Source organism: Gymnodraco acuticeps, unplaced genomic scaffold (assembly GCF_902827175.1).
Source record: "Gymnodraco acuticeps unplaced genomic scaffold, fGymAcu1.1, whole genome shotgun sequence".
Lineage (NCBI taxonomy): Eukaryota > Metazoa > Chordata > Actinopteri > Perciformes > Bathydraconidae > Gymnodraco > Gymnodraco acuticeps.
This window is the reverse complement of record NW_022989985.1, coordinates 437,844-453,747: the sequence shown is the minus strand read 5'-3', so window position 1 is coordinate 453,747 and position 15,904 is coordinate 437,844. Positions and strand designations below refer to the sequence as shown.

The 15,904-nt window shown below is 41.5% G+C and overlaps 1 protein-coding gene across 3 annotated transcripts in view; it reads left to right on the top strand.

The window, feature by feature from the left end:
• The first annotated feature begins 4,640 nt into the window (after window positions 1–4,640).
• Window positions 4,641–15,904, top strand: part of pcsk5b (proprotein convertase subtilisin/kexin type 5b) — a 69,116-nt gene continuing 57,852 nt past the window's right edge. For 2 of the 3 annotated variants that reach the window (XM_034212500.1, XM_034212499.1), the window contains exons 1-2: window positions 4,641–5,306; window positions 9,919–10,023. In XM_034212500.1, coding sequence (XP_034068391.1) covers window positions 5,127–5,306; window positions 9,919–10,023 — 285 coding nt within the window. In that variant the 5' untranslated portion in view covers window positions 4,641–5,126. The remainder of the gene's footprint in view (window positions 5,307–9,918; window positions 10,024–15,904) is intronic. The other variant, XM_034212501.1, reaches the window with a different exon arrangement.

Here is a 15,904-nt window from a genome sequence, read left to right as displayed (position 1 = left end):
TCTTATACAGGCACACATTTTCTGATCTGTCAGATTTCAAATGTCAAAAGCCTTCTGGCCACTCATCCATTTAGATTTACAGTTCATGAAGAAACAGAAAAGGTAACCTGAAGACGTTCTCCTAATTGCATGGAAACATTAGTATAGGTGCCTGTATATAGCTCATACATTTATTTAAAATGACATTTCAAAATATTGTATTTTTCATTTGTCAATCATTGCTTAAAGATAGATCTTTCAAATATTCACAATCAGATGTGACAAAAGTTTACTTCAAAATATTTATATTTAACTTGAACCAAATCTGGAACAACATGTTTGGTAACACTTCATTGGGATATCCTTAAACTCCACTTCCTAAACGTTTATAAGATGTACTATATGCTACAGTTCATTACCATGTCTACATGTACTTGAATTACGCAGCCAACCATTGCTATACAAAATAAATCATAGGTTGAGTGAGCAGTTAAGTATATCATTATACATTGTGGCTTATATGATGTCTCAACAGGCCTTTTAAGCAGACATAAGTTATATAATACACAAGAAAGATCACACTAATTGATTAATTAGATTTCATTTGCATTACTGTAGCTCCTCAGTGAACTAATGAGATGTTTTCCTTTCATTAACTGGTGAGAGGTTCTGCTGTAAATATGCAGAGTTGTGTGAAGCACTGAGGGAGCTGGGTATGTTTTATCCATGGGCAAATGAGCATTTTCTGTGATCAGGTTGCCATAAGGTTCTCTGTAATAGTCTTTTAAGCCATATGGTAACCCAGCTGGTGTGAGATGCAGGTGGCTCTATCATATGAAACCTGCATATTACACGATGGTATTAATTAAAAACTTTGTACAAAACCAAAGGAACGAAAATGAAACGGTTTTAACTCAATATTGGGAATGTATTGTGCTTGGCTCTGCTCTTATAGTTTAAAATAATTAAATATGAAAAGAAGTAACAAGACAACGGAAGAATTTGGCTTCCAGACTACAGCAATTAACCAACATCACGTTGTCTTAGATGTGACGTATGCAGCCTTGCAAAACAAATGTGAAAGAGTAAAATGGTACACAAGATGCACTGGGATATCAGCCTGTTTCAGACCTAGCTAGCCCCATTTGCTTTTCTTAGAGAAGTAGTAGCGCAAGAGGGAGGTGGATACAGTTTTGTCAAAGATAATGTTCTCTAACATGTTAAGGGTAAATCCTCTCCTCCTGTAAAAATGTAAAATGGCACGAATATGATAATATTGATAGTATTTAACTGTTAACTCATATTTGTAATTCTATTAGTGACCACTAGATGGCAATATATAGCTATGTATCGTGAAGCAACATGCCGGTTCCATACGTTCCATACCATACACAGCAGTCTTTTTTTTAAACAGGAAACCAGACCAGGTGGGACATAGCTCCCAGGTAGGCCTACAAAGAAAATAAGTAATTTCATTCAAAAGGTGATTTATAGTGCATAACATTGACCTCTGTGCTGAGTAAATGCCATAGACTGGTAAATGCACAGTCACATTCAGTACACAAGAAGATGGGAGGCTGTGGCGCAGTGGGTGGTGCTCGGATCAAGGGAGCACAGGTTCAAACCCCACTACAGTCAGCATGTTGTGTCACTGGGCAAGATACTTCACCCCAAATTGCTCCTGTTGGGATTGTCCACAGTATTGAGTATGTAAGTTGCTTTGGATAAAAGCGTCTAACATTAACATGTAATGGAATGGAATACATCATAGTAAAAAATGCATTGTCAATAATACACAAATTAAAGGAAGTCATGTAAAACAATTCATCTTATGTGTTGACATCTGTGTGACAATGCCTGCACTTGAGATAATGAAACCTGATAAACTCTTCTTACATTAATTGACTTTTTTCAAACTGTTGAATTGATACACATTACCATACTGAATGAGTCCATTGAAGATAATAAAGGATATTCCTTGTGGATGCAGGAGACCAGACCTTGACTTGCATTGCTATACCGCTCTATCTCTCTCTGTCTCCCCCTTCTTCCATCTCTCTACAGAATGTATAGTAAGTGTGTTACCCCAGAAAAGCCTGTCTCACACTGGTATGTGTCTGACAAAGGAGAGGGTGAAGAGAAGAAGAACGGAATGGTGGTGATTGGAGGGTGAGATGCAGAGCAAAGAGGATGGAAAGTGGGTGAGTGGCAGGTTCTATTGTGGCCTAAGTGCAGGAGCCTACAGCTACAAGGTCAAAGGTCAAAGTGAAGTTGAAAGGTCAACCTTTACTCACAGGAAGCCCACCCAGGAAGAGATACAGATAAGGGGGGTCATAGAGAGCAACTAGCCCGAGGCCATAACTGAAGGAACAGAAAGGTACATGAATGAAAAAAGAGTGGAATCAAGATGCAGACTTGGTGAAACGAATGAAAAAACCTCTGAAAGAAATACAGGCTATAAAGAATGGATTCAGATTTATAAAAAAAATACAAAAAGTGGAAAAACATAAACAATCAAAGCAATAATCGTGAAGCAAAGGCTTACCCCTAAATGCAGAGACATTAAAGAGGTATGGGGAAGCAGTGGTTGATGGGTAATCGCAAGATGCCCTTGAATGCAAGATGGGCACACGTTTGATAACGCCCCTGTATTGATGGGATGAGAAAATCACGTGGGAGGTTCTCCCCTTAAGATGTTGGGCTTGCTACTGAATGAACAAATTAGCTGTGTCCTTGGTGAATAAAGCGTCTTGGCTGCTGTTCCCAATTGGAGCCTTCCATTATGTTGTATCCTGGGGGTTGTGTGAAGTTTTTTTTAAAGTTGTGTTGGGCCTAAACACGCGATGCACCACGTTTTTTTAATTGAAGAGGCGCAGGAATGCACACAGGAATGCCCCTCAGACTGTTTGTTGACACTCATGACCGATCCGCTCTCACATGTTGACAAAGACGTTTTGTTGGGGTTCACTCGGTTCACTCCCTGGAGAAACCCGGGGAGCTGTGAGTCTGTCACACAGGATATCGCGACACTTCGGACCTGAATGGAAATTGGGGGCCCTGGTTCTCAAGGTGGCCTCGTGACCTGGGTACTTGATTTAGACACTCAAATTAATTTCTTCTGTGTTTCGTCTCCTCCCTTTATTTATTTTTTATTTCAAGCCCCTTCATCTGCCTGAATGGAGAATGATCACTGAGTGTTTTTTTTCTTATTATTCTCTTTGATCTCCATCTGGGGGACCATGAGATGTTCTTGTCCCCCTGTGTTGTGAGATGTGACAGCGGGGTCCATTCAGTGAGAAATTGGCTGCAATTAGTGCAATTATGCTGATTTTCACTTGTGTCCCATGAAGAACAGACTTTTCGCTGTGCACAGAGACATCCCCGGGAAACTGCTGCAAAACAAAAACCCATCGATCAACAAAGGCCTTGAATGAAAGGCTCAACACGGATAATACCGGGCACATTCCATAATGACAGCGTTTAGTCAGCTGTGACCTGTGCTGCGATGTGGGGCATGACGTCTAGAGCTTCACTGATTCAGGGGGAATATGCAATAAAGTTGGCCAGCGCATGGCAGTGGTGGTCATGTAACCCAGACACAAATGAATATCCCTGTGGTTGTTTACAGGATGACAGGTAAACACATCGGACATCAGCTCAAGACCAGCGATTTAGCTGACTCAATCTTGTTCACCCACTCTGCTGCAAGATACATTGCAAGCTATTCAAACGGTCAGCCATAAATAACTGACATTCACAACAAGAAAATGATCAAGTTGAAAAATGGCTGGTTGTTTTAAGGGAGAAAAATAGTAATATCATGTTCTTTTTAATATATATATTTTTCTGTGGCTGTTTCCCATTGGATGATGACTGAGGTGGAAGTCATGGTTTACCTAACATTGCTTGTCAATATTTCCTAGGAGACCAACAAGGCTTGCTTTCAACAGCAGATTTAAAGGTGTGGGACGGGGAAGCTATATCCAAACGTAATGCATCCACTTGTTAACAGAGGGACATTTTAAAGTAAACTTTCAGAGGAGAATAATTCACTTTTCTTGCCGTGCATCAGATTGTTTCACTAGCAAACATACTAATATTTAAGTCACCCACGGAAATCGTTAGAACACCACCTTAAAAGTCTTTAAAGTAATGCTTTAAAAAAAAGTCACCGGTTTTTACAAAAAATAAATATGTCAAATGCCTGTTACTACTTGTATTTTTTTTAATTTCTATCGGAGTTATTGGAATTTATGACCTGGGTTATAGGGTCAGTGCAGGGTCAGGGGAACAGGGTCAGGGTTATGGTTACTATGTAGGAATGCACCACAAAAAGAACCATATTGTAGCAGTTGTGATGTAATGCATTCTTGATATGGAAGTAACAGCATTGACATGAGCACTGCCAAATATAATATGTTTCTTTTGTCATTTCAATTATGACAATCAATACAAATAATCAATTTTTATTTACTTTTTGACCATTTTCAGTAAATTATTCTTAATTTTAACAATAGGCCCTCCTGGAGAAAGCCCTGGAAGCTGGTCCCCAAGTGGCTCCCTGGCCCCCAGTTTGACCCCCCTGTCTGTGTCTGGCTGGCGGCGGAGTGTCTTTAAGACCCAGCGGAGCTCGGCAGGGAAACCCCGCGGCTTCAGTTGTTTCTACTCTCCGGAGTGTCAGCTAGTTATTTGTGGGGAGGCGCTGTAGCCATTTCGCCACATGAAAGCCCGATGAGTTGAACGACCAACATCCGAGTTGTTCGTGGAGAAGAGAAATCAGCTTTGAGGAGCTCCGCGCGCACACACACGTACACGAACTCACGCGCAAAGACGCACGGCGCGCAGACACGTACACTTCTCCCTCCTCCGCCGTGGAAAAAAAAATACAGCGAGAGAGGAACAGAGAGAGGGCACACGAAACGCAAACTTCCAACTCTCCCATGTGGAAAGCAGAGGTTTGAGGATAAGGTCGATTTTTCCTCCTTGGGGCTCCGTTCCTCCCCCCCCCCCCCCCCTCTCTCTCTTTAAACGTATTTGCACCGGATAGTTGTGTTTCTATGAGAGTCTTGCTCGGCAAGAAGAGAAGTTTGGTTGTTCGCCTGGTCGGCTGAGGAGGAGGACAAAAGTCGGGTTAAAGTGGGGGCAAGATGGTCCAAAACGCCGCTTGTAGAAGAAGCTTGCTGTGCATCCTGGCGCTCAGTCTCAGCTTTGCGTGTCCGCCGTGCAATGCTCGGATTTACACCAACCACTGGGCGGTCAGGATAGCCGGTGGACCCGATGTCGCCGAGAGGATAGCGGATAAATACGGCTATAGGAACATGGGACAGGTAAGTCGTCTAATGCTCTATCAAAAGTTGCCTCTTATTTGTAGGGATGTGTCGTTTCTTGTTTTTGACTAATGTTGTTATTACTTTAGCAGTAGACAAACAATAGGAAGTCAGTGGTCTGAAGTCCAAACCTGAGCCACAGACCTTCTCTAACTCAGCCTGGTCTTTCTGTAGCTGTGTGTCCCCGAGACAAGGAGAGAGAACCTGCAGGGAACAAGTAAAGAAGGGCAGAATGGCACAACAGGTGCCTCTTCACTGTTTCTGCGGTTCATGTTCAGCCACAGGGAGCTCTCTACCAGCCTCTCAGCCACAGCAGTCTTATGTGCTCGGTCCTTTTGACAAACAAGTGAGACTGCTGTTTGGCTTGTGGTCTGGGAATTGACATTTAAAAGAACCACAGTCAAACTGAGCCTCATCGTGGTTATTTGTTATTTGTTTGGTAGTTTCCCATACTTTCCAGGACTGTTTGATAACAACAAAACAACTCCTGATTTACTTGGAAACATTAACTATTTCATTTAAGAACGTGCCAATATTTTACATTACAGAAGAGATGATCCTATGAGTATTAAAACGTATCCATGTGAGCCCACTGGGTCAGCTGCTAGTAATCAGCACTGTTGAGCTTTGCCTTCAATTAGGATAATTTGTAAAGTAAACACTCGCATACACCAACATAAATGACAGTTTAGTTGTTTTTCTTCTGTGTTTCTTAATTAATTATAATCCACCACTAGCTGCACACATTGAAAATAAGCTTGTCATCTATTGGTAGTAGTAAACCACCAAGCACATGTGCATCAACAGTGTAACACCTTACAATTCAGATCTGACCTTCAAGGCCAAATGGAGGTTAAATCTAACATGAATTCCAACCCGAGCTGTAAAAAAGGTACATAAGTACGGGAGGGAAACACTGCGGTTTGTCTGTCTCTCGTCACATTGTGTAATTTTATTATCCAACAGGGTCTGTACAGGTCCAGGAGGAGGGGTTTTAATGGTCACTTTGTTTTGGCAAAGTTTAAAGAAGAATCCGGTGTCCCTTTTGTAATGAAAAAGAAATGCACCACACAAGCATGGACCCCACACATACTTCAGAGTATCGTGACCAAAATACGTGGGTAGTTCATGCCTGCACTTTCCGACGCGAAAACGGCGTGGAACAGAGGGGGGCATTCTGACAGGTTGTTGTGGGGTAGCCTAGTCAACAGCTATTGAACCCCCCCCCTCCCTTTCCTCTTCGCCTTATCCAGCCCGCCCACCCACTATACTCCCCAGAGAGCAGGCCTTAATGGCCTCGTTTATCCCCTCTCTTTGACGGGAACTAATGTGTGGAGTCCTCCCCCCCCCTTTCCATACCAGCCCCCATAGGAATTCCCCTGTGGAGTGCACTGTCGCCCCCAACCCCCACCATTCGCTCTAATTTCCATCTCAATATGGAGTGTTCATTGGACTTTGACACCTCATAGACAAGAGTTTTACTTCACTTCCTGGTTTTGGGGTCAGCTGAAAGCCGCTCCCATGGGAGCGATAACAGCACACTCTGGTTTCCTAATGTGAACTTTGACATCCCCATCATCAACCCCCTCCCTCATATATCAGTGCAGCACTAATCAATATTGAACATTGATTTTAACTTGTCAAGTGAGAACACATATGGCATTTGTTTGCAGTTGGAAATTACTGTATATTGCGAAGGCACACAGTAAAAGTTATTTCAACTAAACTTGCTTTGACTATTCATAGTCATTGGACTGTTTGCAATACACTATTTAGGTATCGTACTGATAAATCTAATGGGGTTATTCCATGTAAAGGAAAGCAAAACAGGGGGATGGGTAAGGAAAACATGTGACATTGGGACAATATACTCTTCTTGACAGGGGTGTAAAGAGAAAAACAGACAAAGATAACCACACACAAGGAGATGGAAGGAGGAGGGAGAAAAAGAAGGGACGATAGATGGACGGAGGGATGAAAAGAGTTGGCACGGAGTGAGAGAGCATCTCGTTGGGGAATTCTGGGTAATCCTCTTAACCATGGAGCCCCCTTCCCAGACTAAGACACTGGCCCAAAATGAGTCTAATCACAAGACAAGATCCTTGATGTGGATATCTGTTGAAACTGAAGAGAGGAGTTGGATCCATTGAGAGGTAGACCTATGATCTGTACCCAGAAAGGGGGCATTGCATCGATAACGCGTTCTGAGATTATTGGTTGATCTGTCGGTTCTTTAAGGAATCAGGCCTGGGATGTTGTTGTTAATAAGAAATGTATCACTCATGCTGATCATTTGAACCAAGCTGATAATCCAGTGTTGATGATGATTAACAAAAACAATCAGTGTCTACCCTGATCCATTTTAATTCTTATGATGGGCCAGTAGATTATATTGCAGTGTGACAACAAGCCTTAACAGAATAAATACAATCTCAGTGTCAATTTGCCTCCATCTATCCATATGGGGACTGGATTGTATCAGCGTCCACCTTGATGTCACACCACGTAGGACAAAGTTAGATAACATTTATTTTGTAATTCCAATTACACTTTTGTAGGCACACCAGATGTTTACCTCACGTCTGTGGCAGCAAATATTTATCTTATTCTCACTTATTCACGTCAAGCCTACACCTATATCTTTGAAGTCTAATCCAAGTATTACACACCCTGAATCTGTCCCGGCAAAAGTGGTATTACTGTAAGTCATCTGTGTCAAGTAAGATTGAAATGGTAATGCATAAAATAAAAAACGCCTGTGGCGCAATACATCATGAATCAATGTTGCCAGTTGTTTGGCTTCACACATTTGTTACGACATAATTCCTGGTAACCAAAGATGAAGTTCCGATTAATTGAGTTCAGTTTACGTCATCACCGCTGCCGTTTGTTATTTATTCTATTTTCAAAACTCAATAGGAGGATGAACTCCTCGAGATGCCACAAAGGTGTCCTCAGACACAAAAAGTGGAAGTTAACAAACATTTAAGCGAGGGAGATGTATTACAAGTGGTGTTGAAGCTATGATTAGGATGTGCATGTCACTGTATTAGGTGATTCTTCTAAAAACACACATTGTAGATGGCTTTAAAAAGAGCAGTGCAGTCAAGTTTAAAACCTGCCTTTAGGGTTTTTTTAAATTCTGTGTGTAGAGCTTTTCCCTACAGACACTCGTGGAGTGAGGGGTGGCCTGCTAATGGGAGTGCAGATGTTGGGTATATTAAATAGGCATTGGAAGCACGATATCTTTGGACCTGTTTACATTATGAGAAGTATCCAAAGTGGTAGCCGTCTATTATGGCAGCACATTTTATGCAGAATGTTTAGCCGCATGTTTAGCTAGTGTTTGCTGGAAGGTGATCAAGAAGGGCCAATTGGCACTTTCTTGTTTCTCATTTCATCTGCCTTGAAGCTGTAGAATGTGTGTATGTGCATGAGCTTTGAGCTGAAAGCTGATCTAATGGGTTGTGTAGCGGTGGAGCTCAACTGTGGATCAGTGACGCGCCACAGGACCCTTGGCAGCCATGACAGTTTGGATTGTATGGTCTTTATCAATTATTAAAAGTAATCACCACTGTCCAGCAGCTTGACGTTCTCCTCATCCCTCTGTCACTCAAAGTCTGTGTACACTTGTCCGTCTGTCTCATTCTGTCTTTGTGTGTTTTTGTTTGACTTGTCTGCCCTTTCTGTCTCACCTTTTAGTCCACGTCTTCTTCTCTAATAGTTTAAGACCTCAACATAACCCTTTAATGTTTGTTTGTATAGGGGCAGGTATGTAATATCGACGACTGACATAGCCAAGGAATTGCAATGCCTATGCCGAGATGGGCTTTTTTTTTTTTTTTTTAGATACAGCAACAAATAAACAGGAGACTAAACAAAACACAATCTCAACAACAGGTACATACATTGAAACACAAAGAACTAAACGAGAAATACGGTTAATTTAAGACAAACCAAAGCTGCAGAAAAGAAGAAGCATCATATCACTTATGATTACTTCACTGGTCCTTTTATAAAAATGATCCCAGTCAGGATACACTTTTTAGTTTTCTAGGAAAGCAATTCCACATGTTGATCCCCCAAATAGGAAAAAGCTGTTTTCTATAAAAAACGAGGATTCATGCAGGGTCACATTTCATGTTGTTTTAAAAAAACTCAAGCTTTGAGTGGAACCACAAAATCGCTCAGCACCGATCAACTTTTCAAGGATTTTAAGATTAGAAAACCGATTTAAAATGATCAACAATCAAGGCTACCCTACATCAACACATTTGACAAACATGGGTATTAAAACTATAACCTACTCTACTACTTTGAGAGAAGGACCTCAAATTACACATGTGTTCTTTAAAGTACTCAGTCACTCACAACAGGACGTTACTCTATTCATAATTTCTGTCTTGTGTTTGTACAATGTGTTTACAGCACGTGTCTATCTGTTTCAAAATGCAAAACGTCTCTAGAAGAATAAATAGAGGACACGGTTGATGTTTACATTTAGTTGGTTACAATAATGAGTTATGTGAGGTAGAAAGGGTTATGGAATTCATAAATACGTTTTTAATTAAATAATAGATCACAATAAATAATGTATACATGTGTTTTGCAGATCGGGGATCTCAAAGACCACTATCACTTCTTCCATAGCCGGACCATCAAGAGGTCGACATTGTCCAGCCGCGGTCGCCATAGTTTCATCTCCATGGAGCCCAAGGTAAGCCTGATGTATTGTTTTGTGAATGATGGGTTGAACTTGAGAATCCAAATACTTTATATCTCAAAGATTTATATTTAAATATCTGTCCTATTCCATCTGGAAATGGAGTTATTTAATAGTAAATTGCCCTATGGCCCGCTGATTAAAGCCCTTTCATTTGCAGTATTATAAACTGGGTGTCTGTGTAGTCACCCCTGGGGAAAAAACAAAAAACGGAGATCTTCAAGTATCTGGAGATAATTTCTTTAACTCGAGGTTCCAATATCAGCTTTAACGATTAATCAATAAAGGTCAATTATCACGATAAATGACATTTATTTGTCTTATTGACTTATCGATTAGCAGTCCCAAGTTAATTAATTCAGAGTAAAGGAGAAAAACAAATCTCATATGTTTTCTACTTCACGTTGTTTTGGATTGCCTTATTAAGTCTAAACAACATGTTTGCAAGGCATCCTAGTCATCTGAACAATATTTAGTTTTGTGTGAGTTTGACCTCAGCTAAACCCTTCCTCTTGTCCTGTCAGTGCTCCTCTCATCACTGCCCAACCCTCGCTGCATTATTAATGAAGCCTGAACTTTACACCACTCTGAACTTAATCAAAATACATAGAACAATTTGCCAATTCAAAGCAGCACATTGTTATTGTTTAGCCATTTTCCTTTACTGATGATTAAGAGATTGGTGAGTGTTAGTCATTTAAATGACATTACATTACATTTAGCTGACGCTTTTATCCAAAGCGACTTACAATAAGTGCGTTCGACCAACAAAATACAAACTTCAAGAAAACAGAATCATATAAGTACATCAGGTTTCATAGAGCAAAAACATTTCAAGTGCTACTCAACTGGCTTTAGATAAGCCAGTCCTTTATTAGTATATAAGTGCTTTGTTAATAGTTCTATCGCTCGAAGTGGAGTCGAAAGAGATGAGTTTTCAGTCTGCGCATGACATGACAATACAGTTTGATTCTAAACTTGTGAAAGCCTCACTCTAATAGAGTATTGTTTTGTTAAAAGTGGATTTTTGCCGGTTTTATGAAGTGAAACCAAGCCGGCTGGCACATGTCTTGAGAAAATAAGGTGAAACTCTCCTTAGAAATATTGACTTTTGGAAATGAAGGGATTTCATCCATCAGCAATGACTTTGTGAGAGTGTTAAGGGCAGTCGAATCACGAGCATGCAAGTTTGTTTGCTTCTGTGGTACACATGGATGCATGCTGACCGCTGAGGAATAATAATGACGTATCAGTGTGGCTATAAGAAGAGAGGATTAAATAGGAACAGACATAGTGAGTGAAACATAAAGCAAATATAACACAATGGCTGTCACCTTTTGTTATCAACCTAACTTGTTTTTTGCTATCTCCTTGTTTCTTTTTAACTCTTCCTTTCTCTACTTTTTGGTCCACTCAGCTTGTTTTGTCCACCTGCTGTCCTTACCTGTCATCACGTTCCTCTTCTTTTCTTCCTCTCCTATCTCCTTTTATCACTTTCAGCACACTTGTCTCCCTCCCTCCGCCTTTGGTCCTCTTGCTCTCTCGGGCCTGACACTGTGCCACAGTGGAGGGTGGTTTGTGTCCTGACGCCAGCTGGCCAAGAGATGGAGATTTTAAAGGTGTAGATCAGAGAAGAGAGGTTAACGGAGAGAAGAAGGAGCTTCAACAACAGGAGAGGAGCTGAGGAGAGAAGGGAAGAGGGGAAAGATGAATTAGAGAAACTGAATAAGGGAAAGGCAGTGTGGAGAGGAATGGAGCTGTCAGTGTTTTCGCGCTCACTGGTTCTACTTTCAGCGTAATCTGCGACCTGTGTGTGTGTTTGGGATCAACATGATGTCTCGTTTGGCACCAGCGTAGTCTGGCATTGTGCTAATGATGTTTTGCAATCAGGTTTTGTAATAATGACAGCTTGTGTGCAAGTGAGTCAGATGGGTGTAGCGGTGCCATGAAAGACGCACCCTGCCATCCACAGTAGTTATTGGAACGCATGTTACCATGGTGATGCAGTACAGCAGCGATTACTGCTTTATGGCATCTGCCTTAACTGCAGTGTCACTTACCTCTCAGGTCAAAGATAGATGGCTTCTTATTTGTTCACACTGGTGTATGACTCTGTGAAGGCCGTTGACCTGGAGAGAGTGTGTCTTGAGTTGGAAAGCTGCTCCATTTGATTCTGTTTTCAAATATAACATTTAGATTTTAAGACTATTATGGGATTGTTATATGATCATTTCTGGAAGACAGAGAAGACCCAAACTAACTTGTAATCTCAAAATAAGGACATTTCTAAATGACCACAATTTCAATAACACTCTTATAAAACAACTTTTTGTTCTCAAGTTATTGTAGTGTCGTTGTAATTCTACTAAAATGCCAGTTACACTCAATGTTTGAAATGTAGGTTTCCCTTTGTGAATCACCATCTGTAAATCAATATGAGAAAGACAAAGTGGTGAAATGCATCTGCAGAGGCATTAAACAGGCATATACAAACGTGTATGAGGAGACCTTCTCTTCGTTTGTTCACCAGCACTCGGCTTGCACCTTGCACGGCTCTGCTGACGTGCGCACATGACTCATTCATACTGGGAGTTCCAAGAAAATGTGCACAGCCAGATTTTTTTCTTGTAGCTCTGCACTGTTATTAGTTTTTGTTGTGAAATGAGTTCAAGTAGACTCGGCCTGCTTTGTTTAAAATCCATTTCTAGCCATGTTGAGTTTACTGTAAACACCAATTGGAGTACTACAGTGATTGTGCCTCCTTATATAATGGCTTTTGAAGTCTGTGCAGAGATTAGTAGAGAGGAACAAGTGCTGGATGCCGGCTGTCTGTCCGCGGCAGGAGCGTGGTGTTTCCATACGGTTTCACTTAGCGAGACTCTTATTTACTCAAAGTCATTTATCCAGAAATCTGCTGGAAATCTGAGAGCCAGGTGTGGTCCGCAGCTGAATCCTCGATGGGATGTACTGAAATGCAGAATTGCTTTGACGCCAAAATGTAATTTCAGTCTTTTTATAATATCTGAGTTGCAGGCTTCTAGAAGTCATGCCACAAAGAAAACTATATTATTACATTTGAATGAGCTCAACTGATTGAACAGTCTGCTCAATAGTTACCCATTACGGCGGTTGGATATTTTCTTATATTTATGATCATGTTTGGAAGACTCACAGCATTGTGGAGCGTGTGTACCTTGGGGGTAACTTCACTTGCATATGCTTAGGTAACATGAGCCTCCACACAGTCCCAGATACATGCATCCATAAAACCAGAATGCTTCTGGGACATTCTGCCAAATACTCCCCGATCAGTTTTTGCCTTTAATTTGTTCACCAGATGACCCATTAAGCAGTGGATGCCCTGAGAGGAGCACCTACAGCTGGCCAGCACAGCACCACAGGGCTCAATCCGTCTGTGAAAAGTTGGGCTGAGGCCCTAAATTGCACTTAAGAGAGCAGAAAGACCGGCTCCTCATGTCGGTCCAAGGGTTGTTGTGGGTGTTCTGCTACACAAGCCTTTTGACCTTTTTTTAAACTCCCACATTTCTGTTCATTTGCCTGCAACTCAAACGGCGTCTCAAAAACAGCAGTGAAAGTGGATCAATTTGTTCCCATTTGTTCTTTTGAAGTGAACTCTTCCCCAGTTTCCCCTGGTTACTGACCCAGCCAGCAAGAGCCACCTGCTAACTCTTACACAGAGAGGGAATGAGAGAGAGAGAGGAGGGAGGAAGGGGGTTGGAATGGGAAAAGGAGAGAAGGACAGGCAATCTAAGAGAACAAATCGGCATCTGCGGAGAAGAAGACCTGAAATGCCACCAAGGAGAGACGGCGAGGATGGGATCGAGATGAGAAAAGTCAAAGAGTGAGATAGGAGAGGGAGAAATGAAAAAAGCAGGGTGACGGTACAGGTGATCGCACATCATTCATCTGCTCCACCAAGCTGGAGTTAAAAATATTGAGTAGATCATATCTTCATGCCCCAAAGCCTACCCGCACATTGGCAAAGAAACATTACATGTTACTTTTATCCAAAGCGACTTACATACTCGATACTGTGGCCAATCCCCACAGGAGCAATTTGGGGTGAAGTGTCTGCAGTAGGGTTTGAACCTGTGCTCCCTTGATCCGAACACCAAACGCACTAGTCCACTGCGCCACACGCCTCCCTCCCAACAAAGGCAGTGATACATGGCCACGTTTTAGAGGCATAATGGAGAGCAATATTGTCTTTGTTTGGATCGGGATTGGCAAAGGTGACACAATTGAGGCCAATAACCGCAGGCTGTTACCATTGAGTGGTGTTCTTGCAGCGAAAACAAAAAATGGCATAGCCCTTGATTGCTTTAGATTAGCCCTTGATTGCTTTAGAGTAGCCCTTGACTGCTTTAGAGTAGCCCTTGACTGCTCTACATTTGAATACCATTTATTCACCTCAGGTCGTCCTGCAAATAGAGGATGAATGTGTTTTTAAAATATATTCATGTGAAGAAAGATGTTTGTTCCCAGTTCTTTATCTAATAAGATAGGGGCTCGTTTAAAATAATCTGTGTTCTCTTTTTTTAACTTTTGAATGTAATCGCATGAAATACCTGAAAAGACACATTTTGTAGTTCAACTTTTTATTAGAAAGTAACACGAAAGATTTGAAAAGCAAACCAATATTATTTGGACTAAACGGCACAAGGTAGATGAACACTTGAGTGTTTCTGCTCCTGCTGTTAAAACAACGCATTAGAAGATCTTGTAGCACCAAGGTAAATGTACCGTATATAGCTAAAAATAAAGCCTGGTACTTCACTGATCCTAAATGCTTTATTTAGCACCTCTTCAGGGAGGATCAAAGACATTATTTTCTGCAGAGCAGCACCTGACAGAGGTGTAAGTGTGTCAGTGTCTTGTGAAGGACACTTGTGGATACTTGCCAGAACCCAAATGCAGGAACTTGTCACATTCAATTTAGCTGATGCTTTTATCCAAAGTGACACACAATAAGTGCATTAAACCGTAAACATACAAACTCAGTACAACAAGAAACATTCAGGTTCATTTGCTTTGCTTCAGGCAACTTCAACACAAATCTGAGACATCTGAGGTTAACTACAAACCAATTTATTTCCCCCCGCCATTTGTTAAGGGTCCATCTCGTCTGTCTGCAAAATAATGTATGGCTTAGAGCACAGATGGCAGTGATGCATTATTTGTCAGACCTTTTATTGAATTACCAAGGAACAGACGAGAGCAGTTAAGAGTTACGGTGCTGATCAAAGATTGAGGTTGATGCGATGCTAATGCGTGCAAATGTTAACGATACGCCAGAGCTTCAGCACAGATCCACACGTATGCACATTTCCTGATGACAGTGTTGTTTTTGGGGCCAATGGCGTGTGTAAACGGTCATTTTGAAGCTGATGTTCCTGACAGGACTTGGCGCGAAATGAACTGAGACCTCAGCAGACGTACGAGCACAATGCTGAAACGAAACGTCTCCCTGCGCTTTGTACTCATTCTCTTCCCTGGTCTGTCGTTTCTTTTCCTCCCATACCTTGCCCTCGTATAAGCAAGGTCTCCACTCTTGGGTGTCATTTACCGACTCATTTTCTGCTCTCCCTCCTTTACGATCTATAAAAAGCGATATACTTGAGTTATTAAATCAATTTGTAAAGTCAATCATCCTCCCTCCACTTGCTGTCTTTTGGTCTCACTTGCCATTTGTTTTCTCTTCCCTCCTCCTCGGGCTCTGTCTTTTTTTGTATTGACTCTCCAGGGTCTCGTTCTCTTCAGCTCTTTATCACCTCTCCTTCTCTCGTCTTATCTTGTCTTGTTGCCTTCCTCTCCAACTCTCCGGAGAGCCTGGCAGATTATTTCAGTGCATGAG